The following is a 27401-nucleotide window of genomic DNA, read 5'->3' on the forward strand; positions in this document are numbered from 1 at the left end:
TGGTATCAGATTCGTAGTGACTGATTTAAACAAAATAAAAATAAAAACTATATAAATAAATACATAAATCCTCGTATTCACTCAAACAAACCTGAATCTAACTGTAACATTTTGCTATCTGTCCTTCAGCAACTTGTAGCAGTAACTGATATACAGTATAACCCCTCCATCTAATGATGTATTTTTTAGTTTATGCTTGCTATTTCTGGATGAATGATAGTGGCTTAGGAGAGACCTTTAAGAATCCAGAGGTTGGATGTGGCCTTCACTAACTCCTTCACTATGAGGATATTTTCCTAATCTGAATAAACCTGCCTGACACCAGCAAGAAAAAAATACTGTATATACAATACGTCATTGGATCAAAGTGGTTACAAGAAAGAAAACAAACTCTTTATATCCACTCCCAACAACCTGAGCCTAAAACTGTAACAGCTTTGCTTATCTGTCTTTTAGCAACTTGTAGCGTTTGGTTGCCCTCCCACAGAACAATCCCCCGATGAAGATAATCCCCACAGCTGAGGCCAACACCAGCAAAAGGTATGTTCGCTCTGATGATCTTGATACGTGGCCCACTAACTCCCCTATGCTTGCTATGTTTGTTACCTGTGCAAGGAAAATGAGCATAAAATGTAACAAGATTCCTTACCGTAGGTTTGCTCTCTGTATAAGGAAAATGAGGCATAAAAATTAACCAGCTTCACTGTGTTTGCTGTCTGTTACCTGTGCAAAGAAAATGTAGCATCAAATTAACCAGTTTCCCTATGTTTGCTACATGTACAAGGAAAATGGGGCATAAAAATTCAGCTCACCTATACTGTATTACTATGTTTGTTTCCTGTATAAGGAAATGGGGCATAGAAATTAACCAGATTCCCTATGCCTGCTATGTCTGTTCCCTGTATAAAGAAAATGAGGCATAAAAATTCATGAACTCACCTATGAGTGTTGCCTCTAAAAAGTGAGGAATGATAATATTTAATCAATATCTTTTATGGCTCTGGAGACTTGAATGATGTGTGAATGGGAGTGTGGCTCATTCAAATGAGCAAACTTTGGTTACTATCTCATTCTATCAAGTTTTTCTATCTCTCTGGACCCTACCTCACCCCACCTTAGGGTTAATAAGGACATCTGGGTGATGACGATGATGATGATGACGACAACAACGATAATGACGACGATGACAACGACAGCAACAATGATGATGATGTAATCAATACTTACAATAAACTGTCCAACAAACTACTACCCATACTGAAGCTATGGTTAATACAAATTATTTCTAACTGTACTGAAATTCAAATACCAGTATAAGTGTTGTTGTTGTTACAGCTCCAGACTTATCTAGATGTGAACTCAGTGGACAGTAGGCAAAGTGGTCGATTCAGTGCAATGCTTCCAAATATATTTTGTTGAAAATTTGTCTGTGCTGTGAGAGGGCACTGCCTGAGGTAATGAAATGTGTTGTGGTGTGAAGGGATTGTAATGAAGTGATGATGTAGCTAGTGGACTGCCTGTGAATAAGATGGTGTGAAAATGTAAGAGAGCAGTGTGAGAATACAGTAGTAACAAACAGAAGACAAACAATGGTTGAACAGAGGGAATATTTTAAAAGACTAATGAATGAGAATACTGAATGCACAGCAGTGGTAACAGTGACCAGATTTGGTGCTGCAACATGGAGGTGATTTGTTTGTGGACACCCCTTATGGGATTAACGCATCTGGCAACAGATAGACAGACTGATAGACAAAAATTAAATGCAGTGTCCATAACTGTGATACTGGCATAAGAGAAGTTTGCAGTGAAGAGGATGAAAAGTGGGATGGCAGTATGAAGCTGCCAACCTGATAACACCAAGGTCCAAGTGCTGATGTAAGCATTTGGTATCCTTAACTCAGATGTTCATCCACCCTTCTAGAGGTTGTCAAATGGTACCTGGATGATGCAGTAGTCCTGCATCCTATCCTAAGATACTGTGTGACTAGCCTGCAAGGGCCTAAGACCTCAGGGAATGAAAACTGTGGCTAAGTGCTTCACAGTTGCAAATCAGTAACACGTACAGATGAGGACAAAAGAAACAGACAATGCCTTATTTCCAGACACCCAAGAAGTGAGTAATTTCAGGTCAACAAATTACAGTAGGGAGAGTGAGTCAATGGTACCAGGTGAGGGTATGTGAGGTTAAGATGCTTCCATTTTTCTATTCAAACCACTACAACTACTCAGCCAGGAATGATCCAGTTCTTGTGCCCAGACTATGAAAGTGTCTCTTTTTCTTTTGTACACATCTGTACACCTGAAAGCAATAATCATTAGCTTCCCTAGTTGTTGAAGCCAAGGGAAGCACAGACCAGGCGAATGAACACGGGATGGCCTCCCCCCCCCAGGCCCTCTCCACCCCACCCCTCCCTACCCAAGCCCCGTCTAAACGTTGCCAGGTAGCATATTTCCGTTTTGTATGGGTATTAGTCTCAATACAACAGCCAGCCACCTCAGCTAAGCAGCCATAGTGGGATAGATCAGGTTAGGAAGAATTTAAGTGGTAATTTTGACACATTGAGCATATTTTCAAGAAAAACCTATGGTTAGTTTTCAAACAATGGGATAAGCGTCGTTCCTGGCTGAGGGTTCCTGGTGGTGAGACGAGTACGCATACAGAATGGAAATATGCAGCCAGGTAGGTTTGTAACATTCGTGGCTGGCATTGTTACATTGTGTCCATGTCTACATGAATTAACATACATGTGAGTTACCACTAGTGTTAATAACATATCATGATGTAATGTGCGATACTGTGTCACCAGCTAACATATGAAAGCGGAGAGGCAATGTGATATAAATAAAGGTATGGATATGAAAAAAGCTGAGCGAGTAAAATGTTAATGCATTATAATAATATATCTTATTGATACAAAGTAAATACAGTAATCCCTCCACTGTCCGATGTATTAGAGCCAAAGGCATGTCCGGAAAGTGGTCCCGTCCGGAAAGTGGGCCCCTGGCTCCTGGACTGGTACTTAAGGACCCTAACCCAGCCTAACTTTGAAAGCCACCTGAATAACTCCCTACCGGACATGCATAGCACCAATTTAAACCTATTTAGGACCCTAATCACACCAATAATGGACATAAGGCATGAAATAAATGAAAAGGAATCAAAGCATGAGGAATTTGAAGTGACTGTACCTCAGCCAGGGTACTTACAGCATGTCTGTGGCTGCCTTCTCTAAGGCTTTGGCAGTGGTGAAAATGCTCTTGAAGCATGTACAGTAATCCAGTGTTGTGCTGCACTTACAGTAATTCTTTGCATTGTGGGTTATAATTGTTTAACACTGAACATTGTTAATTGCACCACGCCAGTTTCAACCGCCAGTTTGCAATCAACGGTTAATCCTTTGCACTCTAAATTCTAATTTCTTAACACTGCGCAACACTGTAAATTCCAGTGTGGTCTAGTGGCGAGGTACTGCAGTTTATTCACATCAAACGAGCACGTGCACCATCCACTGAGATAAGAATCTACTCGTGATTGCAGTTAAGCAGTAACTGGTGGTGAGGGAGGAGCAGGGTTGCCAGATCGGAGCTCGGCCACATTACCACACTCCTCAATATTCACTGCCAAATTTAACTTTTCATTACCAAAATCATAAAGCAAGCATTTATTCTTCACTAATTATATATACAAGTGGAAAAAAACGTAGTCACTCTCCTTATAATTAACAGCATGTTGATTATTTTCATGCTGTGTAGGCTAGGAGATTAATCAGAGACAGCAGACAATCCACCATATCCATCCTGTGTATCCTCATACATGTGAAAAATATGTTTGGTAATGCATTATTCTGATTCATTACCAAACGAATTTTTCGTTACCAAATTGGTCCACATTTGGTAATGAAAAATACCAAATGGCAATCCTGACAGGGGAGGAGGTAGAAGGGAGGAAGGAAGGGGTGAATGGGCCATGATATAAACTGCTGTTCGGTGCCGCGAGGCAATTTCAAATTACGGGTGGGAAAAAAAAAAATCGGAATTTGGGGGGATGGTTTCCTTTTTTTGACCATTTTTGGGTTCCGAAGGTCCAGGTCCACAGTGTCCGGTAAGTGGGGTGTCCGGAAGGTGGGCGTCCGGATAGTATAGGGATTACTGTAATATTCCTATTTCAAGTGTATGAAGCTATTTCAACCACATTTACGATATTTGTTACCATCTGGCGGTGCTCCAGGTTGTCAATCACGCAAAAATGTTTCTGGTTATTTATATTTAAATATAGACACGAAATCAACTACGAATAATATTCCCTGTATACATGAAACTTTGCTTCAAAGATTCGAGTCATCTTCTAGTATGACTCATGCACATGCACACGCTCCCGTACACACATGTGCACACATGCATACACACACACACACACACACACACACACACACACACACACACACACACACACACACACACACACACGTGTTGCATAGTTGCACACATACACATACACACAAACCTGCAACACAATGTCAATACATAGCCATTCAATCTGAAGATGAGGACTACAGTCCTGTTGTTTACTGAATCAGTTACCACTTCCCCCTTCACAGTACCCTTCACCATAACCACAGTAATATCTGCATCAGTATGTGTAAGCATAATGACTGAACTGTGGGATTAGGTTACTTTACAGCAAATGGTTAGACGGCTAGTCCCATGAGGAATAATTTTGTTTGGCCGCTGTAGTAGTTCCTAGAGCAAAATAAGTCCTCTATGTCTTGTACATAAGTTTTAGATTTGTGTGTGGTAAATGCCAAGTTGTTTTCTGTAAAGACAGTCAGCATACAAAGGTTGTAACCCCCATACAACCTGCTAGCAATACACAAGTTTATGGTCTTGTGATACTAACACTGGAAATTGCTGGGTGTATTTCACCTACTAATTTAAACCACAGAGAACTTGCTCCTATACCTTATAGTATCATGCTGTCCACCTGACTTCCAATATAGAAGTGTATAAAATGGGCACTCAAAGCATGTTAGATGTTTTGTTCATGTTCTGGGATTTGAAGGTTTGCACTACGGTGAAGTGACAACGAAGGATGTGGGTGGTGAGGAGTGGAGTGACAGACGGTAAAAGATACCATAAGTGTGGGTGAAATAGTTTCATACACTTGAAATATGAATATTATTTACCTGATATTAATATGAATGTAATAATAAAATGCAATAAAATTATACTCACTTCGCTTTTTTCATTCTTCTGTCTTTATTTACATCACGGTGCTTCTCCACATTCATATTCATGCTAGTAACACATTATTGCACATTACTCCATGGTATGTTATTAATGCTAATGGTAAGGCACGTAAATGTTAAATCATGTAGACATGGACACAACGCAACACTGCCAACCACAATTATTACAAACCTACCCAGCAATGTTTAGACAGGGGTTGGGTAGACAGGGGTGGAGTGGGGTGGGCTGTGGGTTGGGGAGGGGGGAAGGCCGTGTTCGTTCCCCCAGTCTGTCCTTCCCTCGGCTTGAGCTACTAGGAGGGCTACCAATTACAGTATTGCTTTCAGGTGTACAGTCACAACGACCCCTCACAATACACTTTCATCCCACACCAGGCAAACTGCACCACCTCCTCCTAAACAACACATTCTGTTTGCCAATGCTTGCACTCACCAACAACTGGCAAATGGAACCCAAACTAGCTTCAGATCATCTCCCCATCATTATCACCAATGGAACACGATTCAAACCAGAGTGACCACGTCTCATGTACAAAAACTACAAGAAAGCAGACTGGACAAAATTCACTAAAGAAACAACACTTCAGAACACTAAAAAAACACACCTATCACCAACATTAATAGGCATATTACTAAGTTCTGCATTATCATACTCAATGCAGACAAACACTACATTCCACAGGGCAATAGAAGACATTATAACCCAATCTTTACTCTGGAGACTGCCCACTTCATACTTAACTCACAGACTGTAGCAATGTGGACAATTTAGTGACCACTGCAGAATTAATTCAAATGTAGATTTTCATCTTGGAAATAGTGTGACACAACTAACCATGAAATATTTTTGCTCAGCTCACCATCATTACAAAGTCACTAAGGTTACATATTTCCCAGTCAGCAAGAAATTGACAACTACGCAAGCAGTCAAAACCTGAGAAAGTTGCCAGTTGGTCTAATATGCCGTAACTTGACCGTGATGTGCTGCTTTCAATAATTTATTTCATCTTTGCCTCTCTTCCTTCAAGTCACTTTTAGCCTTGCTTTTGATTTTGGCATCAAGTGCCAGTTTTTCCAGACAATTCTGAGCCTTCTTCAGTTGCTAAAGCCATGGTAAATGGATCCACAAGTCAGTATGTTCATTCATAGTAGCTACTGTTATTTTGTTCCTGGGATCAGCCTTGAGGGTGGGGATGAGAGATAACTGATATCCTAATACCACAAAGAAGTTGCGTGATGCTGCTCTAGTGAGAAACTTCATAATGTATTGCTAAAAATTCCTCTAATATGAGGTAAGTTGCACATCATGACTTAAACACAACTCCCCTCTCCTACACGCACAGAACACCATCACAAGGCTCCAAGAACTAGATGGTCAGATCAACAAGAAAACAGTAAAATGAAAACAGAAAACTGGAAAGTCTTTGTAACACCACTTAACAACTATACAGACCTTTTCTGACTCTATTAAATACTTAACTGTTTCACTACATCACAAACAACACCTCCAAGACCCATGCTGTCATCACCTTCAACACCTCTCCTACAAACAACAAGCAAGCATACTCATGAACCACTAAGCAAACATACCTATGACACTTAACATGCACTGAGTCTGAGAACAGTGTAACCAGAGGATATATTAGATGTCCTTTAATTTAACAGAAACATTATGGGATGTCATGATGGGAGTGTGGTACCTTAATGGCAGTGTTGTACATCTCTCTTCTCCTTCTAAGTGTCTCTCTGCACTCGGCCAACAGCCCTTGTGGGTTTCGGTCCAGTACATCCAGCAGGCAGGCCAGATCTGCAAAAGTAAGCATGCAGAAATTAGTGACCGCTAGTTACTGTCGCTGCTGCTCCTGCCGCAAACTCAGTTAATGATTAAGGGATGCAAATTAACAAATGAACACAAACACATGCACTCTATATGATATATAAGAACAGAAGAAGATAACTGCATTAGGTCATTTGGCCCATGCTAGGTAGCTACTTTCGTACATAGTACAATCAACAAAAATATGCATCAAGACTCCAGTTGTGTTTGACATTTTGAATTATAGAACAAAGACCTTTGAAATACTTATCCAACATTTGTTTGTTTGTTCTTTAATGGCTCCAACATGCTTGCACGCGTCGACCTTGGTCACCTAATGGCAGCTCTCCATGCTGATCGACCTCTGCCAGCTTTCCTATTCAGTCCCTTATCCCTGAGGTCAAACTCAATGACCTTGTCAAGGGTCTTTTTTGGTCTACTTCTTGCAACCCTATTCCAAATGTTAACACTTTCACTTTCTGCATCCACTTATCATCCCCTATCCTCTTCATATGCCCAAACCATCTCAATCCACCTCTCCTCATCACAACAGCAGTACATTCCAGTCCCATCCTACCTCTCAACTCTCCCATCTTAAGCCTTGCCCCCCCCCCCCCAGGCTTTGCACTCAAGGACGCACTGCACATCCACCTCATCCTTGTTTTTTCTGTAAACTTGAGCCTGCAAATATCCTCTTCCTTTACTGCCCAGGTCTCACTACTATACTGCATTATGCTCCTAACACATACCGCACACAAAGATCTCTTAGCACGAAGGGAGAGCCCTCTCAATGTCAGGAGGGGCAACAGCTCCCTGAACTTCTAACCACTCCTCAATCTAGCCACTCCAACCCCACCTCCAGCACATAACATGTCTCCCAAATAACAAAACACTTCCACACACTCAAGAGACTCACCAGCATGATCAATCCTTTCAAATCTGACAATCTCCACATGCTCTCCCTGCCACACTGCACACATGAAATCAGCATTATCTCACAGTCTATCTCTAATACAGTACCACTACATTTCTTACGCAACCACTTATCACAAACACTAAACAAGATGAAATTACTTTCCATGTCCTTGTGGTAAATTGCACACTGCCACTGGCCCTAAATACCATCACTTTTGTTTTATCTGCATTTACTCTCAAGCCCTTGTGCCCCATACCATCTCTACACTTCATAAATCTTTCTGCCACCTCCCTTTCATTCTCTGCAGTCAACAAAAAATCATCAGCATACATCTCCCACGGGAGTTCATTTCTGAAGTCACATGACAGAGCTTCAAGTACCATGATAAACAACAAGTGGTTCAAGGCTGACCCCTGATGTATGCCAACATTCACGGAAAACTTGTCACTCAAATCTCCACTCACCCTTTCCTGGGTGTGAGCACCCACATTCAGGGCCATAACCACCCTAACCAGCCACTCCTTGATCCCAAGCTTTCTCATCACCCACTTCACCATCTCTCCATGGACTCTGTCAAAGGCCTACTTCAAATCAGCAAAAACAAAGCACTGATCCCTTTTCTTTCCTATATATTTTTCCTGGTGCTGTTAAACAATGAATATGGCATCAGTGGTCCCTTTGCCTGGCATAAACCCAAACTGCATATCATAAAAATTCATTCTTTCCCTAATCATACCTTCTAAAACTCTCTCCATATCTTCATTGTCTGGCCCAAAAGCTTTACGCCCTTACAATTTCCTCTTTCCAGGGCACCACCCTTCCCCTTGCACACATTTACAATTATGGTACACTCTTCAGCCAATCACCTGGGACAAAACACTCATATATGATCATATTTATTACGTCAGTGACTTACCTCACACCTATATCTCCTGAGGCTTTTAACATTTCAGCAGTCAACCCAGACACACCTGCTGCCTTCCCCACCTGCATCCTGCCTATTGCCCTGCTCATAGCAGCAGCATCAATCAAAGGCCAAGGGTCAAACACTAGATTTAATGGCTCCAAATCTTCCCTGTTCAAGTCAGACACCTCATTCAACAAATGGTTGTAATGCTCTCTCCGGGCATCTTTAATCCCACTGTTCACCACTACTTCACACAATGTTCACCTATGATATCTCTGTTTTCCCTCTTCATCTGATTTGCCATCATAAGTATCATATAAGTTGGGGGGAGGGTAGTCAAATGGTGGGTGACAGAGCGACTTGGAGGCGTTTTGTCAGCGGCCACCCTTTGCGGGATTAGAGCGTCGGGCTATAGATAGATAGATAGATAGATAGTATCATATTCTTCCCTTCCACACTATTTAGGCTATCAAGTAAAAGCCCATAAGACTCAGACTATGCCCTGTAAACCTCTTTTCTAGCCCTACATTTGGCAGCCAGGTATTCCTCTTTGTTACCTCCATTTTTCCATTCCCGGAAAAGCCTTCTTTTCTCGTTAACTGCAGCTTCCATGCCCTCATTCCACCACCAAGATACTTTATGTCTTGGTGGGCCCATTGTCCATCCACACACTGAATCAGTAACTCAAAGGAGGTTGTTCTTGAGAGCTCTGTACTGTTCATTAACACTTCTATCAACAGCTCCCTGTTCAGTTACCATTCAACTCATCTCACTATAGAAGGAATCTCATACTGCTTGGTTTTTCAACTACCATATTTCTCCTAAATGCACAGGTCCTCCTTTTCATCACCTGCTGCTTAGGCAGCAGGTGTTGCTACACACACTCCTTGCTTCCTATAACTTTAGCATCCCTCGCTAACCTCCTATCAGCCTTCCTTACCATGAAATAGTCGATCTGGCTGCTATTTCCCCCAGACTCGTATGCAATCAATCTACTCTCTTTTTCCCTAAAATGCAGAGGTGGCCAGTACCGGGAGTATGTCTGATGATAAGCAAGAAGTGGAAGGAGAATATAAGAGAGTATGGAACAGTGGGTGCAAGGATTGTATGGGTGAGGATGAAAGTAGGTATACAAGCATGGGCGATTGTATGTGTGTATGCTCTGACAGAGGACCGAGTGGCAAGGGTGAAACGATATCCACCTTTGAGCACGCTGAGTTTCTTCCACTGCGCTGGAAATGATTGTAGGGGAAAGTGACGATAATAATGGGGAGGAAATGTTTCAGCAAGAAAAAGTAATTTGCCAAACTGAAAGTTGTCAGAAAATTAAAGAAACAAGCTGGAAGATTATGAATTGAATTGGTAAGGTCTTTCTGCTGCTTCAAGTGTACAATGAAAGATACAAGTATCTTCCCAAAGTCTGACAAATATAGCGTGGAAAAATCGAACCATTTGAAACATGCACTAGTAGAAACTGGGTTTTCATTGTATTTCACCTGGTGTAAATTTTCTTCAGACTGAACTGGGAAGATAGCTGTGTTTTTCATTGTACATTTACCGGTAAATAAATCAATCTAACAGTACTTGTGTTTTGTTTCTGCCAGATTAATCAAGATTTCAGACTATTCAGGCACTTCTTCACATCATACAGTCTGGATAATCAGGCTATCTCTGCATTTCCTTTCGTATCGAGTATCGATTTTCGTATCATCGAGACAGATATTTTAGTTGTGGAATTTGTCCTATATTAATCGATTTTGTACCATCAAAAATTCGTACTTCAGGTTTTTGTATTTCGAGGACTCACTGTACCCCCATTCTCTCACACTCTCTCCTCTCCATTTATCTATCTATCTATCTATTACCAGACGCCTCAATCCCGTTTGGGGTGGCCACAAACAAATCGCCTCCAAGTCGCCCTGTCCCCCGCCATTTCACTCCCCTGCTCCCAACTCACACCCCCCTCTCTCATATACCTCTCCACCCCATCTCTCCATCTCATCCTCGGCCTCCCCCTCCCTCTTTCCCCCTCCACCTCACTCACATACACTCTCTTTGTCAGTCTTTGACCCTCCATCCTCTCCACATGGCCAAACCACCTCAGTGTGTTCCTCATAACGCTTCCTATCACATCCACATCAACACCACAACGCTCCTTTATATCCTCATTCGTCAGCCTGTCTCTCCATGTGACTCCACAGGCTCCTCTTAAATCACTCATTTCCACGGCTCTCACTCTTGACTTGTGTCCTTCCAACAACGTCCAAGCTTCACTTCCGTACGTTAGAGTTGGTATCACAATACTGTCATGTAGTAACTTTTTCACTTCCATGCTCACTTCCCTGTTTCTTATCACTGCTTTCAAAGAACCAGCAACCTTTCTTCCCTGCTGTACCCTTTCAAGCACTTCACCCTCCAAACCTCCATCCTTACTCATCACACTACCCAAGTACTTAAACGTACTCACATTTTCCAATTCCTCACCATCCAACCTCGCTGTACATTCACTGACTTCACCTCTCTCAAAAACCATCACTTTACTCTTCCCTACATTCACCTTTAGATTCCGTTTCTTACACACTCTCTCAAACTCATCCACCAAGCCTTGCAGCTCCATTTAGTTTCAGTTAATCCACATACTGTACATCCACTTTTGCACCCTCAAGCACCTGGACAATCTCTCTTTCTTTCACCTCATCACTTGCACCCCTTACGTTTCATGTAGCTATCTGTCCAATGTCCTTTGTTCGGTCCTTAGTCGTCATCTTTTGGTCAGTCCTGGTCCAAGGCTGCTTCTTTGTACTTTTAGTTGTTTTCCGAGGATGGGCACTAACCCTCCGCCAAACCACTTGTTGTCACGGAGAGAACACGTGTTGGTTGGTTATAAGGTTACTACCCAGTGCTGTAAATGCTTTCCTGGTTTACAGAAAATAATTTGGCTTGTCACTCAATGGAGACCTACCCTAGAAACAGAGTACCACTACACTAAGTGGGTGGATGATGGGCGCCCCCACCTACCTGGTGGTAGGTGGGAGAGCCCATGTACCCCTTCATATGCTTGAGCTGCTTCATCTACATGACCATTTAAGTCATCATCATCAACATCTAAGCTAGTGTTGCCCCATGAGGAGTGTAGAAGCCCCTGGTTAGGCAAGTTGGTCCTTACATTTAAGATGAGAGTGGCCAGCCTGCCTCACTCACCCCGAAGTGGCATTACGTGAGCAATAAACCTCAACTACCCCTTGGATATAAACCTGCACTGGCTCAATCCAGACAAGAGACAAGAGGTGCCATAAATTGGTAATATGGTTACCACCCAGCATAGTAAATGGACTCCTGGTGTACAGGAAACCATCTGGCTTGTCACTCAAAGTAGAGTCACCTGTAGACAGAAAGAAGAGGAAAGAATGAAGGAAAGAAAGACAGAGGAGGATGAATGGAAAGGAGGAAGAGATGAAAGGGCAGGCACCGGAGAGCAGCACTTCACTGAGTGAGTGACTACAATCTCATCATCCCCCATACCATTTACTACACATATTAAATCATCCAAGATTCAATACTTCTTTACATCATCCAAGCCTGCCTGTGGAGCATACACTGATTTAAATGAAAACATTATCCCAGTGAACAAAATTTTCACTATTATCCTTTCACATACTCTCATTACATTCATGACATATTCCACCCATATCCCCTTAACCAACACACCCACACCACCATAGCCATCTGCCCTACCCTGCCAAAATAACTTATAACGACAATCTCTCCCTGCAGTCATTCTGGAGATCCTCCCCTATATCCGACTTCTTTCACACACCCAACATCCACCTATCTCCTACTCAATGCCTCAACCACTTCCCCTGCTCTACCCCTCAAACTTCCCACATTCCAAGATGCCACACTGATCCCCTTGGGTGATTTAGTTTCCTCAGGCTTGCTTTCACTTCCTTCCTTTTTTGTTGTAATCAGTAAAAATAACAGGGAAAGACAAATCACAGGCCCCATCCACCTGCACAGTCCCAGGTCCAGACATGGGATCTGGAACCCATAGCCCACCAGCTGTGACCAGTGGCTGTGGCAGAGGCCTCAGGGCACCCTGCCAGGACAGCTACAGGAACATCCTTCAAGTGTGCCTTGGCACTATAACTGCCCCGCCATTATACACCCATTGATAGGGAAGCCTCCTGGGGCACTACTCCCCAGTTCAAGCTCCTCTCTACTGGGTGGAAGCAGAAGCCTGGGAACTGCAATGCCCAGTGCCCTCTTGCACAGGTTCATGCCTCATCTTATTTTGGCCCCAAAATCAATGCTGGTGGAGCCCTTGTCACGCCTCCCCTTAATAGATCCACCACTAGGTAGCGGGGACAAAGTTTTCTGGCTGCAAGCTCTTGCTCTCGTCAACCCCTGCGACGTAGTGAGGTACATCGTGTGATATGTAAAGCACATGTAGGGTAGTACATGAGATGGTTAAAGGAAGAGTTTGGGAGAGTATGCTGGTCTTCTATACTCTCCACGTTAATTTCACATGGAAAAGGTCAGCAAAGGGGGATGGTCAGATATACTGGAAGCAAATGAAACAGGAGCTCCAGCTCTCCCATCATCAGCATTCCCATTCCCCTCAGGAGTAACACCCTGATCAGCTGGTGCTACAGCCTACTCATTCCGACATACTGTATAGTAAGTAGTATTTTGAAAACCATTTATCAGACTCTCCACCACTCATGATATTTTATCTCCTTATCAGTGCAGTATTTGTTGTCATCCACGCCAAATGCACAGTTTAGCAGCGGGTCAGAATGTATGTTGGCATGCTGTGACTATCATTCCCTACCTAACACTCTCTACCTTCTCTCACCTACACTCCTTAACCAATCCATCAACACTATCATCAGCTGCTCACTTGTAAGTGCAGTATTTGTCATCGTCCAAAAACCCTAAAGCTGTATCATGATTTCAAGTGCAATATACTGTATAGCTAGGTATCACTGCACTCAAGGGGCAAAGCAGTCCTCTAATGCAATCATCTACTGGGTATCACTTACAACATCCCTCCACCTTGGCGTTATCCATGTTCAAGAAAAAAAAAAAAAAAAATACTGAAGAAGTACGGCAATCCTTTAATGGAACCATCTTTTACTTACGGTATCCCTCTTCCTTATTAGCGCAGTACTTGTTGTCGTCCACACCACATGCCCGGTTCAGCAGTGGGTCAGACTGTATGTCAGCACGTTGTGACTGTATCATGTTAGCCAGGTGTACACGACAGTCTTCTTCCTTCACACGGCCCTGCTCCAATGCCAACTTCAAGCACTCCTCCATGTGACCCTCTGTTTCATCAATGCACAACACCTTCATCTGTACAGCAGCAGAAATATCAATATTATCATCACCATTAGAAACAACAACCATCATCATTGTCATCACCATCACATTCATGTGACTATTAGAAACATAAATCAGTAACTTTGAATGGAAACTCAAAGGGAATGTGAGGAAGAACTTAGAATGCGATAACACCATCACCATTATTTTCATTTTTATATAAAAAAGAAATAATGACTTAGGCAGTGAAGGAGGAGGATATCCAGAAGCTCAAATGTAAAGAGATGAGAATGATTAGAGGGAGGATGTGTAGTGCATCCTTGTATAACAGCCCTGTAGGGTTTAGGATTGTCAATGAAAAGCTGAGAGGAAAGATGAGACGAATGAATTAGTGATGCAATGGGAAGCGATAGACTGAGATGGTTTAGGTATGTCATGAGGATGGGGGATGACAATTGGGTGTGGAGGGTGAGAGGTTTGAACACTATGGATGGATCTCCATGGGAAAAAAAAAAAGGGACGAGGTCAAAGAGCTTGGCTTTAGAGATGAAGGTCTGAAAGGAGAGGCTGCTTGTGTTCGGGCAGAGCTGAGGGACACCATCAGGTAACCAAAGCCAATGCACACAAGCATGCTGAAGCCTTTATAAATGAGAGAAGAAAAAAATATGTAAGCAAAACTGTGAAACAGGGGACAGGAGGGAACTCAAACAGAACCTTGAAAGGAATAACTATCATAATAATGTACTTCATCATTATCAACCTCACACTACTTCCCACTAAAAAGCTGCGTGGTAGGATCCACAGGAGAAAACAACTGTATACAAGGAAAAGATAATTTTATCATTATCCATCCATCCATCATCCAATCCTACGTTGCCCCATGAGGAGCGTAGGAGCCAGGGGCTAGGCAGTTGGTCCTGACATTTAAGATGAGTCATAACTTAATTTGCTACATCCATGGGACAGGGAAGATGGAGATCATGATACAACAGAAAGAATTACTTACCCACTAGCCTACATAGTAAGTAGCAGTAAGATCACAAACAATTTATTATCATCATAATAACCCTATTTCGTACCAAAAAATGGGGTGGCCAGGGCCTAGAAATAGAAGTAGGAAAGCATGAAAGTGGGAGAGCTATCAACAGAGTTCCTAGTGAAATGACCAACACACCCATTCACTCATCATTTAAGTCCAAAACTTTATGTTCCACCTTGCAGGGGCTCCATCCAAACAATTATTTCCTTTCACTGATCCACCTGGTGAACAGCCCTACATCTTTCCTATCCTTAATGGCCTAGTGCAGCTTGTACAGCACCCGAACCATATCCCTGACTGCCTTGGAGGGAGTTCCAACATACATGACCTCTGCTTATTCTGTTAATCTTTCTTCACCGTTGGACTCCTCCAATCACAACCTTATTACTTTAACCTATCCTATTGCTCCTGCATGGTTTGTGGGCCCTCCAATGAATAGTCGGTTGTGGCACCTTTGAGCTACTGATTGGGAGGCCCTCAAGCAGTACTTCTTTGTTTTTCCCTGGAATTATTATTGCTTCCATGGCCGGGAGGCATCTGAGTGTGCCATGCGCATTACAGAGGTTATTCTCTCAGGCATGGGAGAATACATTTCTTTCTCATATACTCTGAATAATGCAAAAAAGCATTGGTGTAATCACATTTCTTCTAATGCTGTCCACAACAAGGGGAAGGCCTATAGATCTTTTACAGTGATGTCACAGAAATCATGCGGTTCTGTTTATGACTCCACATTGGATAGCAAACTCCTCACAGTAATGGCAGTCCAGACAGGTTGTCCGAGTTGAAACTGTCAGATATATGCAGCAATCTCAATCAACACCACCAAGATCTATACAGGAAAAATATAAACTGTTTGGACCTAGATCCTTACGTCATATTTAGAGAAAAATTCACCAGTTTCGAGGATTGGGGACCGAAACCAGATCTCAGATACGGCAATCTCTAACACTATTTGGTAAACACTCCATCAAAGTTCACCGGGGCATCCTTCACGGTGTCATATTGTATATGTGCAAGGCAGATAGCTGGAAATGACATATGGTACTCGTAAATTGTCTTGGTAATCAGTAAATTATTGATGTGGGGCCAAGGGGGGAGGGATTGTATACACTGACTGGGAATCGAGTTACTGACAAATGGAATAGGTTTCCCAGTGATGTACCCTAGTTGCTGCCCCCTATTTAGAAAGTTTCAAGCACAGGCTAGATAAGCATATGACAGGTATGGGTTGAATACAGATTTTGTCATTCTTGTAGTCACACTCCTGTGAGAGCTGCCTAGCATGGGCCTGCATGGGCTACTGTAGGCAGGGTAAGTTAGTCACATCTTGTGGGAGCTGTCTAGCATGGGCATATTGGCCTATTGCAGTCAACCTCTCTTCTTAATCTTTAAGTTAGGTCCTAAGTTAGATTAGGTTAGGTTAGGTTAGGTTGGTTGGGTTAGCTTGGTTATTAATAAAAAAAAAAAAAAAAAAAAAAAAAAAAAGTTATATCCGACAAAACTGAATATCAGATTCAGATTGATCACATTATAAAACAATAATCCCGTACTCGCGGGGATGGCTGGACCGCGCCGTGCCCCTCCCGCGGGGATAGCAGCGCTCTAAATACATGATAAATTAGCTGCTTCCAGGTTGATGGAAGTATCACTTATCCTTTTTCCTTTTTTATATATATTTTTAGTATGAGAACAGGTCATAAGGGATATTTCAATGGGAAATGAACTTGGAAAATTAGCAACCAAGTGCACGTGAGGTATTGCCAGGTGATAAATCAGCTACTTCATGGCCAATGGCAGTATCAATTAGCCTATTCCCTTTTCTATATATAGATTTTTTAGTATGAGAATAGGGCATAGGGCACATTTGAATGGAAAAAACGAATGGAAACAACCGGCCAGGAGTTGCGTTGTTCGGCCTGGCTGTACCTATGCGGGGGAGGGGGTAAGGGAGGGGAGGAGGGGAGGTGAGGCAAACATGGAAAAATGGCTAAATTGGTAACACTGGATGCGAATACTAGTGGTATTAGCAGCACTGCCTACAGCTACACAATGGCAGTACTAATAGATGATACGAGACCGAACTTGTAAGCCCGGGTGATTTTTAAAAATCCCTGAATCACAAAAATGATGCCCTGTGGTATGGGACTTATGTAACGAGTGTGACGAAAGAGACAGCCCGTGGGTTAGGGGTTAAAAAATTAAAATTTTAAGCTTCAAGGTGAGTTGGGTGTAATTCTGGAAATTTATCAAAAAATTTACTTATTTTGGAAATTTCAGATACTGTATGTTTAAAGGAGTTTTACATAAAATGCATAATTGACAGTATAGGCCAAAACTGTCAAAATTACTCTTGAAGTTAACTTTCACATTACAACTGAAACATAACATTGGCACAAATTTAAATTAAGGTCATTTATTTCATGCTAATGAGTACCAAACATAAAGCTTAAAGACTTTAACAATATAGTTTTATTGATTTTACATTTCATATTAACAAAAAAATCTTAGTAGCTACATACCTGGTAAAAGATAAATATAGGGGGCTGTTGATATAAGTATATTAGTTGGTGGTAGGTGGTGGCGACCATCATCCACTCACTTGATGTAGTGCTGCCTACTTCTTCCTTCACCTTAATCACTCCTTTTTTTGTCTGTCCCCTCTCCTCCTATTTCTCACCATCATCCACCCACTTGATGTTGTGCTGCTTACTTCTGCCTTCACCACTATCACTCTTTTTCTGTGTCTGCCCTCTTCTCTTCCTATTTCTCCCATCATTCCTGTCACATTTTATTACTCCTCTTTCCATTTCAGGTAGCTTGACAAAGAGTGACAAGCCTAATGGTTTCCTGTAAGCCAGGAAATCATTTACAATGCTGGGTGGTAACCACATAACCAACCCATACGTGTTCCCTACGTGTCAGCAAGAGGGTTGACAGAGGGTTAGTGCCCCTCCCCATAAAACAACTAACTCAAAGACTAACGGCCACCCCTTACAGGATTATGGCATCTGGCAATAGACAGACAGATTTATCCTCCTATATGTAATTAAAGTATTTTTGTACTAATGAAAAATGAATATTTAAATGGAGTATGTATTGACAGTTTTGTTTTCTGTGAAGTAACATTCATTTTTAAATAAAGAAAAGAAAATTATAAGTAGTAGTACTAGTAATTATGCATCAGTTGTAACTGAAACATTGTTTAGCATACAGGCTCACAGTGGTATATAACAGTTTTATACTGAAGTGATGAACAATGTTCTGTACTGCACTATCATTAAAATCATCCACCATGACACAAATGAATCACACTGAAAAACATTGAAAAAATAAAAATATAAGCTTTAACCAACCTAACCTAACCTAACCTCCTCACCTAACATAACCTAAGTATGACCTAACCTGAACTTTAATTGGTTTTATTTATGCAGATGGAAGGAGTGGGAACATGGAATGTGAGAAGAGTGAATGATGAAGTGAGAGAGAGAGAGATTGTTCAGGTGCTTGAGGACGCAAGAGTGGATATATGTGGATTGACAGAAACTAAATGGAAAGGTGAAAGGGTGAGAGAATGGGAATATGATTTAGGTATATGTGCGGGAGTTAATGAGAATCAGAGGGCAAGAGAGGGAGTATGTCTGATGATAAGCAAGAAGTGGAAGGAGAATATAAGAGAGTATGGAACAGTGGGTGCAAGGATTGTATGGGTGAGGATGAAAGTGGGTATACAAGCGTGGGCGATTGTATGTGTGTATGCTCTGACAGAGGACCGAGTGGCAAGTGTGAAAGATGAGTTTTGGGCAAGGGTAGAAGCATGTATGGACAAATTTGAGAGGAGCAAGAGAGTGCTTTTGATTGGAGACATGAATGGCAAAGTTGGGAATGTACTGTACAAGTGGATGGAGTGGTTGGTCAGTGGGGTGTGCCAGCAGACGTAGATGGGAATGGCAGTGCTTTGGTGGATATCTGTGCTGGTAAGGGGTTGGCAATAGCCAACACCTACTTTCGACATAAGATGATCCACCGGTATACATGGAGAATAATGAGGAGGATGGATGGTGAACTTTTTGAACGAAAGGCAGTGATAGACTAGGTGTGTGTGGATGAGCGAATGAGAAGACAAGTGTTGGATGCAAGAGTGTGGAGAGGGTGGGGGAATGGAGTCTCGGACCATCACTTAGTGATGGCCAAGGTAAAGCTGCAAAGAAAATGGTTGAGGAGACGAAGGGGAAGACAGGAGGAAACAGCTCCTGTGAGAAGAGTGGAGAATTTGCAAGATAGTGAGAAAATGGCAGAGTATAAAAGCATAGTGGAAGAAAGATTGGGAAGGTATGAGCTAGAGCAGATGGAAGGGGTGGAAGACGTATGTAAGATATTTACGGAAGAGAGAGACGCAGCGTGTGAGGTGGTTTGTGGAGTGAAGAGGAGATGCAAGGGTGTGCAAGGGACAGCATGGCGGAATGATGAGGTGAAACGAGCTGTGGAACAAAAGAAGAAGGCATATAGTGAATGGTTAGCAAGTAGAGCTAGGGGAGAAGATGAGAGACAGAAGAGAGGGGTATATGTGAGTAGGAGAAGGGAGGTGAAGAGACTGGTGAAGGAGAGTAAGAAGAAAGTGGATGAAGAGTTTGGGAGGAATCTGAGTGTGAAATGGAGGGAGAGTAAGAAATTGTTCTGGAAGGAGGTAAAGAAAGTATGGCAGTGTGAAAGGGGAAATAGTAGGGGAGTGAAAGATAGGAATAACAGATTGTTGGTGGAAAAGAGAGAGAAATTGAGGAGATGGAAGGAACACTTTGAGGATTTGTTGAAAGTAGAGAGTGACAGCAGTGCGAGTAAAAGTGGTTGGGGAATGGCTGGGAGGAGAAGAGATGAGAGGAGGGAGGAAGAGATCAGTAGGATGGAAGTAGTGGAAGCAATGAAGAAGATCAAGTTGGGAAAGGCCCCAGGAATTGATGGAGTGTGTGGTGAAATGCTGAGGTATGGGGGTGAGATTGTTGTGGAGTGGATATGGAAGTTGTGTAGATTGGCTTGGGAAGAGGGAAGGGTTCCAGAGGACTGGAAATCAGGTATAATTGTTCCTTTATATAAAGGAAAAGGGGAGAGAGAAGTATGTGATAACATAGAGATATTTGTCTTCTTAGTGTGACTGGTAAAATATATGGTAGAATACTCATTGACAGGGTTAGGCATATGACAGAGGAGCTAGTTGGAGAAGAACAAGGGGGATTTAGGAAAGGAAAAGGGTGTGTAGATCAGATATTTGTTCTAAGATGTTTAGTGAAGAAGTATCTAGAGAAGGGAAAGAAAGTGTATGCGCCTTCATGGACTTGGAGAAAGCTTATGACAGAATAGATAGGCAAGGTATGTGGAAGGTATTAAGAATATATGGAGTGGAGGGGAAATTGTTCAGTGCTGTGAAGAGTATGTACGAAGGAGCTAGGGCTACGGTGCGAGTGGATGGTGAGCTGAGTGAGTTCTTTGATCTCAATGTGGGACTGAAACAGGGTTGTGTGATGTCTCCATGGCTGTTTAATATATACATGGATGGGGTTGTAAAGGAGGTGCAGGGTAGGGCAGTGGATGTGGGGGTGGCTCTAATGAATGAGGGTGAGATCTGGAAGATTCCGGTGTTGCTGTTTGATGATGATACAGTATTGCTGAGTGAAGATGAATGGGAGTTGCAAGGTTTGGTGAATGTATTTGGGACAGTGTGTAGAAGGAGGAAGCTGAAAGTTAATGTAAACAAAAGTAAAGTTATGGTGTTTGAGAGGAATGAAGTCACAGAATGTACAGTGAGGCTGGATGGTGAGGATATGGAGAGTGTGAGTGCATTCAAGTACTTGGGTAGTGTGATGAGTAAGGATGGAACTTTGGGGGATGAAGTGCGTGAAAGGGTATAGCAGGGAAGGAAGGTTGTTGGTTCACTGAAAGCTGTGATGAGAAATAGGGAGGTGAGTATGGAAGTTATGAAGTCACTGCATGATGGTATTGTGATCCCTACCCTGATGTATGGAAGCGAGGCGTGGACCTTGCAAGAGGGGAACAAGGCAAGAGTGAGAGCAGTGGAAATGAGTTACTTGAGAGGAGCACGTGGAGTGACATGGAGGGACAGGTTGACGAATGAAGAAGTGAAGGAAAGTTGTGGGGTGGATGTGGACGTGGTTGAGAAGATTAGGAGAAATACACTGAGGTGGTTTGGACATGTGGAGAGAATGGAGAATGAAAGACTGACTAAGAGGGTGTATGTAGGTGAGGTGGAGGGAGGGAGAGGGAGGGGTAGACCGAGGCTGAGGTGGAGGGATGGAGTTGAGAGGTATATGAGGGAGGGGGGGGTGAGTTGGGAGGAGGGTAGTCAAATGGTGGGTGACAGAGCGACTTGGAGGCGTTTTGTCTGCGGCCACCCTTTGTGGGATTAGGGTGTAGGGCTATAGATAGATAGACTTATGCATCTAACATTCCTGATCATCACTGCTATTTCTGATCTGGTTTGGGTGAAACTCTGGAATAATAACAAAACAAGACCTGTGACATGGACCCTCCACCTCTTTTCCCATGCATACACATGGCCATGTGGGTCTTATGCTCTGTGACATTAACATAATTAGGATATTCCATGACACCTACAAATGCTAAAAATGGTAAATATGCCTGTACCTACTCAAAAATCATCGGCTCACCTGATCTGAAATGCTTAATACAGAGGTGGGAGTAGGCCAGCAACTGCCAATTCTCCCACTTCACGGCAGCTATCCACTTCTGTCGCCTTTCTTCATTGGCTAGAGACCGGTACAGGTATACCCCACATCCAGTGTTCTGCCTTGTCTTACAGCTGAAGGCACAACAGTGGAATACCATTGTGGATTCTGCAATTCTCTCTCTCTAGATGTCCGACAATTTGCCGTCCAATGTGGCATCATAAACAAAAGTCACACGACTCGTGACGTCACGTGGAAAAGATCTATAAAAGGTACTAGAGCCAACCCACCCCTGAATCACATAAATTTTATGTTTCTGCCCGGAACCATGCTAAGTCTGTTGTTCGCTCTGCTAGAAATAATTTCATCCGTACTAAATGCTCTCAACTCTCCAAGTTGAATTCTTCCTGCTCCTTCTGGCACCTTGCCAAAAACCTTTCTAACAACTTTATCTCATCATCCTTCTCTCCTCTTTTCTACTCTGATGGCTCTGTAGTTATTTCTTCTACTGATGACTCTGTAGCTATTTCTTCTACTAATAAAGCATATCTCTTTGCTCAGACTTTCTCCTCCAATTCCACCTGAGACGATTCCAGTGCTGTTCCTCCATCAGTTCCCACCTCTGACTTCCTCATGGCTAACATTAAAATGTCTTCAACTGATGTATTTTCTGCCATCTCTGGCCTCAATACTAACAAGGCATATGGGCCTGATGGGGTCCATCCTGTTGTCCTCAAGAACTGTGCTTCTGTGCTTACACCCTGCCAAGGTAAACTCTTTTGCCTTCGTCTATCAACCTGTAACTTTCCTTCTTGTTGGAAGTTTGCTTTCATTCAGCCAGTCCGAAAGAAAGGTGACCACTTCCAACCCTCTAACTATTGCCCAATTGCTTTAACATCCTGTGCCTCAAAAGTTTTTGAGTCTATTCTTAACAGAAAAATATTCAGGCATCTCTCCTATTACAACCTTCTTTCTGATCATCAGTATGGGTTCCAACAGGGACGCTCCACTGGTGATCACCTCACCTACCTTTCAGACTCCTGGTCATCCTCCTTTTGGGACTTTGGCAAAAGCTTTGCCTTTGCACTTGACATCTCAAAGGCTTTCAATTGAGTCTGGCATAAATCTTTAATTTCCAAACTGGCCTCTTACAGTTTCTATCCTTCTATCTGTGCCTTCATCTATAGCTTCCTTTCTGGTCGATCTATAGCTGCTGCTGCAGATGGCCACTGTTCTCCTCCTAGATCTATCAGTAGTGGCGTTCTTCAGGGCTCTGTCCTATCACCAACTCTCTTCCTTTTATTTATCAATGACTTTCTATGCTGTACATCTAGTCCTATCCACCCATACGCTGATGATTCCACCCTTCACCTTTCCATTCGGTTCCCGTAACATCCATCTCAGCAGTTAGTTCAACAAACAAGGGATGAGGCTATGGCACACCTAAGGTCTGACTTGGCTTGTATCTCTGACTGGGGTCAAAGTAACCTTGTTGTTTATAATGCATCAAAGGCTCAGTTCTTACACTAATCAACCCAACAAAATCTTCCACAGGTGTACCCACTAATGTTTAATGTTATCCAGCACAATCCTGCATCATCCTTGAACATCCTTGGGGTTTCATTCTCTTGGAATTTATCATATTACATCTCCTGTAAAATCTGCTTCCAAGAGATTAGGTGTGCTAAGCTGACTCCGTACCTTCTTTACCCTTGCACAGCTGTTGACTTTATACACGGGTTTTATTCGCCCCTGTGTAGAGTAAAACTCGTGTGTGGGGAGGCTTCCCACATACAGCTCTTCTCAATAGGGCAGAGTCAGAGGCTTTTCATCTCATTAACTCTCCTCCTCTTACAGGCTCCTTCATCCTCTGTCTCATCACTGCATTGTTGCATCTTTATCTCTTTTCTATCGCTACTTCAATGGTCACTACTTCTCTGAACTGTCTGCTTGCATCCCTCCACCTCTACAACGGGTGTGTAGCATCAGTCTAGCAACAAACTCTCATCCCTTTTCTGCCCAACTCTCTAATGCAAGAGTTAACAGTTACTTCTAGTCCCTCATTTATGCAACAGGTCAACTCTTGAACTGTCTCCCTCTATCTGTTTTTCCTACTTCCTATGATCTCCAGTCTTTCAAACGCAGTGTGTCAAGGCATCTCGAAATTAACGGATCTTGAAATAGGCTCTTTTTTGTATTGTTTTTGTTTTTTTCTTGGAAGGCACAATTTGTGGGCTCCTGGCCCTTCAATTAAATAAAAAAAAAAAAAAAAAAAAAATTGCACACAACCTAAGATGACAAAAACATCAATGCTTACATCCTCTCTGCACTTCTGCATGAGTACAGGGTCCATCTTGTAGTTGAGTGCAGCACTGCGAGTTAATGACAGCACCTTCTTCCGGCATGGGTTACTCAGCTTGCGGCTCGGCAGTTGTTCCTGAGTGAAAGATGAAACAAAGACAGAAATAAAGAGCGTAAGCATAAAAACATCATCATCATCATCATCCCTTAATCCCATCTAAAAAGATAGGGTGAGGTAGGATTCAGAAACAAGGAACAAAAACCATGAACATGGAAAAACCATCAAAACATGCACAGTGCAATGGGCCACACAACCATTTAAATCTTAAGAATTCATGCTTCCTCTCACAAACATAACCATTAGCACATACTTTTACTTCTCCTTAAGGATGTTCCTTATATGCGTTTGTCAGACAGAATCATCCTGTCAACTACTACGTTATGAAAAGGGTGATGAAAACTTGCCACTGACTTTAGTGTTACAGACAGTCTTCGTTATAAGTAAGGGATGAGTTCTGAAATATAACACACCCTTGTTTGACAACTGGGATGCATTTTTTATACCAACCACACAATGAATCTGGCACTGCTGTGATCATATAGGCAAAACAAGTTGTAAAATGAAAAAAGACCCTAAATTCTTACTGACTGTTGCTGCAAATGCTCATACTGTGCAATCATATATCAATGGTGTACTGTATAATTCTGTACCTGCAACTTCTACCATAGTGTCAAATTGGGGAAACTGGTAAATCAATTTCACAGGTAACAATGGGGGGTTAACAGGCCACTTTTCTTTCATTTACTAAAAACTTAATAGCAACAAAGTACTGGTAAACTCTCTCGTATCCAGTGTACAGGGATGCCGGTACTAGTTGACATACTGATGAACAGTGATGCAATACCCTTCCCAACCCCCAAGAATGTCTGACCCCCCCTTTAACCCTCTGATGCTGGGTTCCCCACACCTTATCCCCTTCCCACAACCGGGCTTATTTTCATAATTTGGATTTACCAAAAAATATTTGTTTTTCTTCTGTCTATCTATCTATTGCCAGACGCCTCAATCCCATTCAGGGTGGCCACAAACAAATCGTCTCTATGCCCTGTCCCCCGCCATTTCACTGCCCTGCTCCCAACTCACACACCCCTCTCTCATATACCTCTCCCTCCTCCCTCCATCTCATCCTTGGCCTCCCCCTCCCTCTTCCCCCCTCCACCTCACTCACATACACTCTCTTCATCAGTCTTTCACACTCCATCCTCTTCACATGGCCAAACCACCTCAGTGTATTCCTCCTAACGCTTCCTATCACATCCACATCCACACCACAACGCTCCTTTATATCCTCATTTGTCAGCCCGTCTCTCCATGTGACTCCACAGGCTCCTCTTAAATAACTCATTTCCACTGCTCTCACTCTCGACTTGTGTCCTTCCAGCAACGTCCAAGCTTCACTTCCATACGTTAGAGTTGGTATCACAATACCGTCATGTAGTAACCTTTTCACTTCCATGCTCACTTCCATGCTTCTTATCACTGCTTTCAAGGAACCACCAACCTTTCTTCTCTGATGTACCCTTTCAACACTTCACCCTCCAAACCTCCATCCTTACTCACACTACCCAAGTACTTAAACGTACTCACATTTTCCAATTCCTCACCATCCAACCTCGGTGTACATTCACTGACTTAACCTCTCTCAAAGACCATCGCTTTACTCTTCCCTACATTCATCTTTAAATTCCATTTCTTACACACTCTCCCAAACTCATCCACTAAGCCTTGCAGCTCTCCTTCGTCTTCACTCAACAACACAGTATCATTTGCAAACAACAGTACAGGGAGTTTCCAAACACTACCCTCTCTCACCAGGGCCACTCCAACATCCACTACCCTACCTTGTACCTCTTTTATTACCCCATCCATGTACAGATTGAACAACCATGGAGACATGACACATCCCCATTTCAACCCAACCTTCAAAGAGAAAAATTCACTCAGTTCACCATCCACACGCACTGCAGCCTTAGCACCATCATACATACTCTTCACAGCATTCAACAACTTCCTATCTACTCCATGTATTCTTAATACTTTCCACAGTCCTTGTCTATCCACCCTGCCATATGCTTTCTCCAAATCCATGAAAGCTGCATGCAACTTCTTTCCCTTCTCTAGAAACATAATCTGTTTTTCTTACAAATGAATAAAAAATGATACAAATAAAAAAAGCGCGAACCTACGCTCTGCTGATATATATCTCTACTAGTGTGTGGGTGGCTGACCGAAGTCAGTACACGCGTACTCTGCCCCTCCAGGCGTCTCTCCCTCAACCCCCCTGCCCACCTCTGTCCCAGCTAGCCTCTCCCCACACCCCCAGGCACACAAGAGAGCCTGCCACACCACTCTCAGTGAGTCTGGTGCACTTTTAAATTGAAACATGCTCATGAAACATAAAAAAGTCCTCAGATGCGAACCAGCGCCTGACGACCACACGGCCTCACACGTGAACCGGCGTCAGGGGGTTAAAACGTTATACCTGTATTATATAACTGTACAAACATAGAAAAACAACCTTAAATACTGTAATATGCATGATAAAATGCCTTTGTACTGTACAGGGGGTCCCAATATTAGTTATAGTGTATAAATCATGGGAAAAAGGGGGTTTGGTGTTTGACCACCACCACCTTATCCCTATCAGGTTATGTGAAACAATTTCAAACATGAATAAAGGTTACTGGTAGTTACATCTAAAAAAAAACATACAGTAGGCCCACCATGTTTACCTGGTATGTGTTTGTTCAGCAGTCATTTTATGTTGTCATTTGTTAAACTAGGGGAACCATGCTAACTGATCCTGTGTATGTAGGGATATGTTTTTGATTATAAAAGCTCACACTGACACATCACAACATAATCTGTCTCTTCTCTTCCCCCCTCTCTATTTTTCTCCCACTTCTCCTCTTCCTCCTTTATTTACTTCCTTTACTCCTGTCACTCCTATCCCTCTCTCTTATTCATTTATGAGTCACATTCAATAGTTACACAAGAAAGCTATAGACAGAAAATAAGATAAAAGGAGAAACATGCAACTTGCATCCCCTTATCAGTGTGCTCTCTCTCTCTCTCTCTTTCTCCTGTGGTGG

At 42.6% G+C, this 27401-nt stretch overlaps 1 protein-coding gene across 1 annotated transcript in view; it reads right to left on the reverse strand.

Annotated features, from left to right (window-relative positions):
- Positions 1-441: 441 nt before the first annotated feature.
- Positions 442-27401, reverse strand: part of Glg1 (Golgi apparatus protein 1) — a 107764-nt gene continuing 80804 nt past the window's right edge. Inside the window, exons 17-20 of the mRNA XM_080274084.1 lie at positions 24265-24384; positions 14030-14243; positions 6950-7056; positions 442-606 (exon numbers count right to left, since the gene is read on the reverse strand). Coding sequence (XP_080130210.1) covers positions 442-606; positions 6950-7056; positions 14030-14243; positions 24265-24384 — 606 coding nt within the window. The remainder of the gene's footprint in view (positions 607-6949; positions 7057-14029; positions 14244-24264; positions 24385-27401) is intronic.

Source organism: Coenobita brevimanus, chromosome 1 (genome assembly GCF_032717465.1).
Source record: "Coenobita brevimanus isolate Jiangsu-jjx chromosome 1, ASM3271746v2, whole genome shotgun sequence".
NCBI lineage: Eukaryota > Metazoa > Arthropoda > Malacostraca > Decapoda > Coenobitidae > Coenobita > Coenobita brevimanus.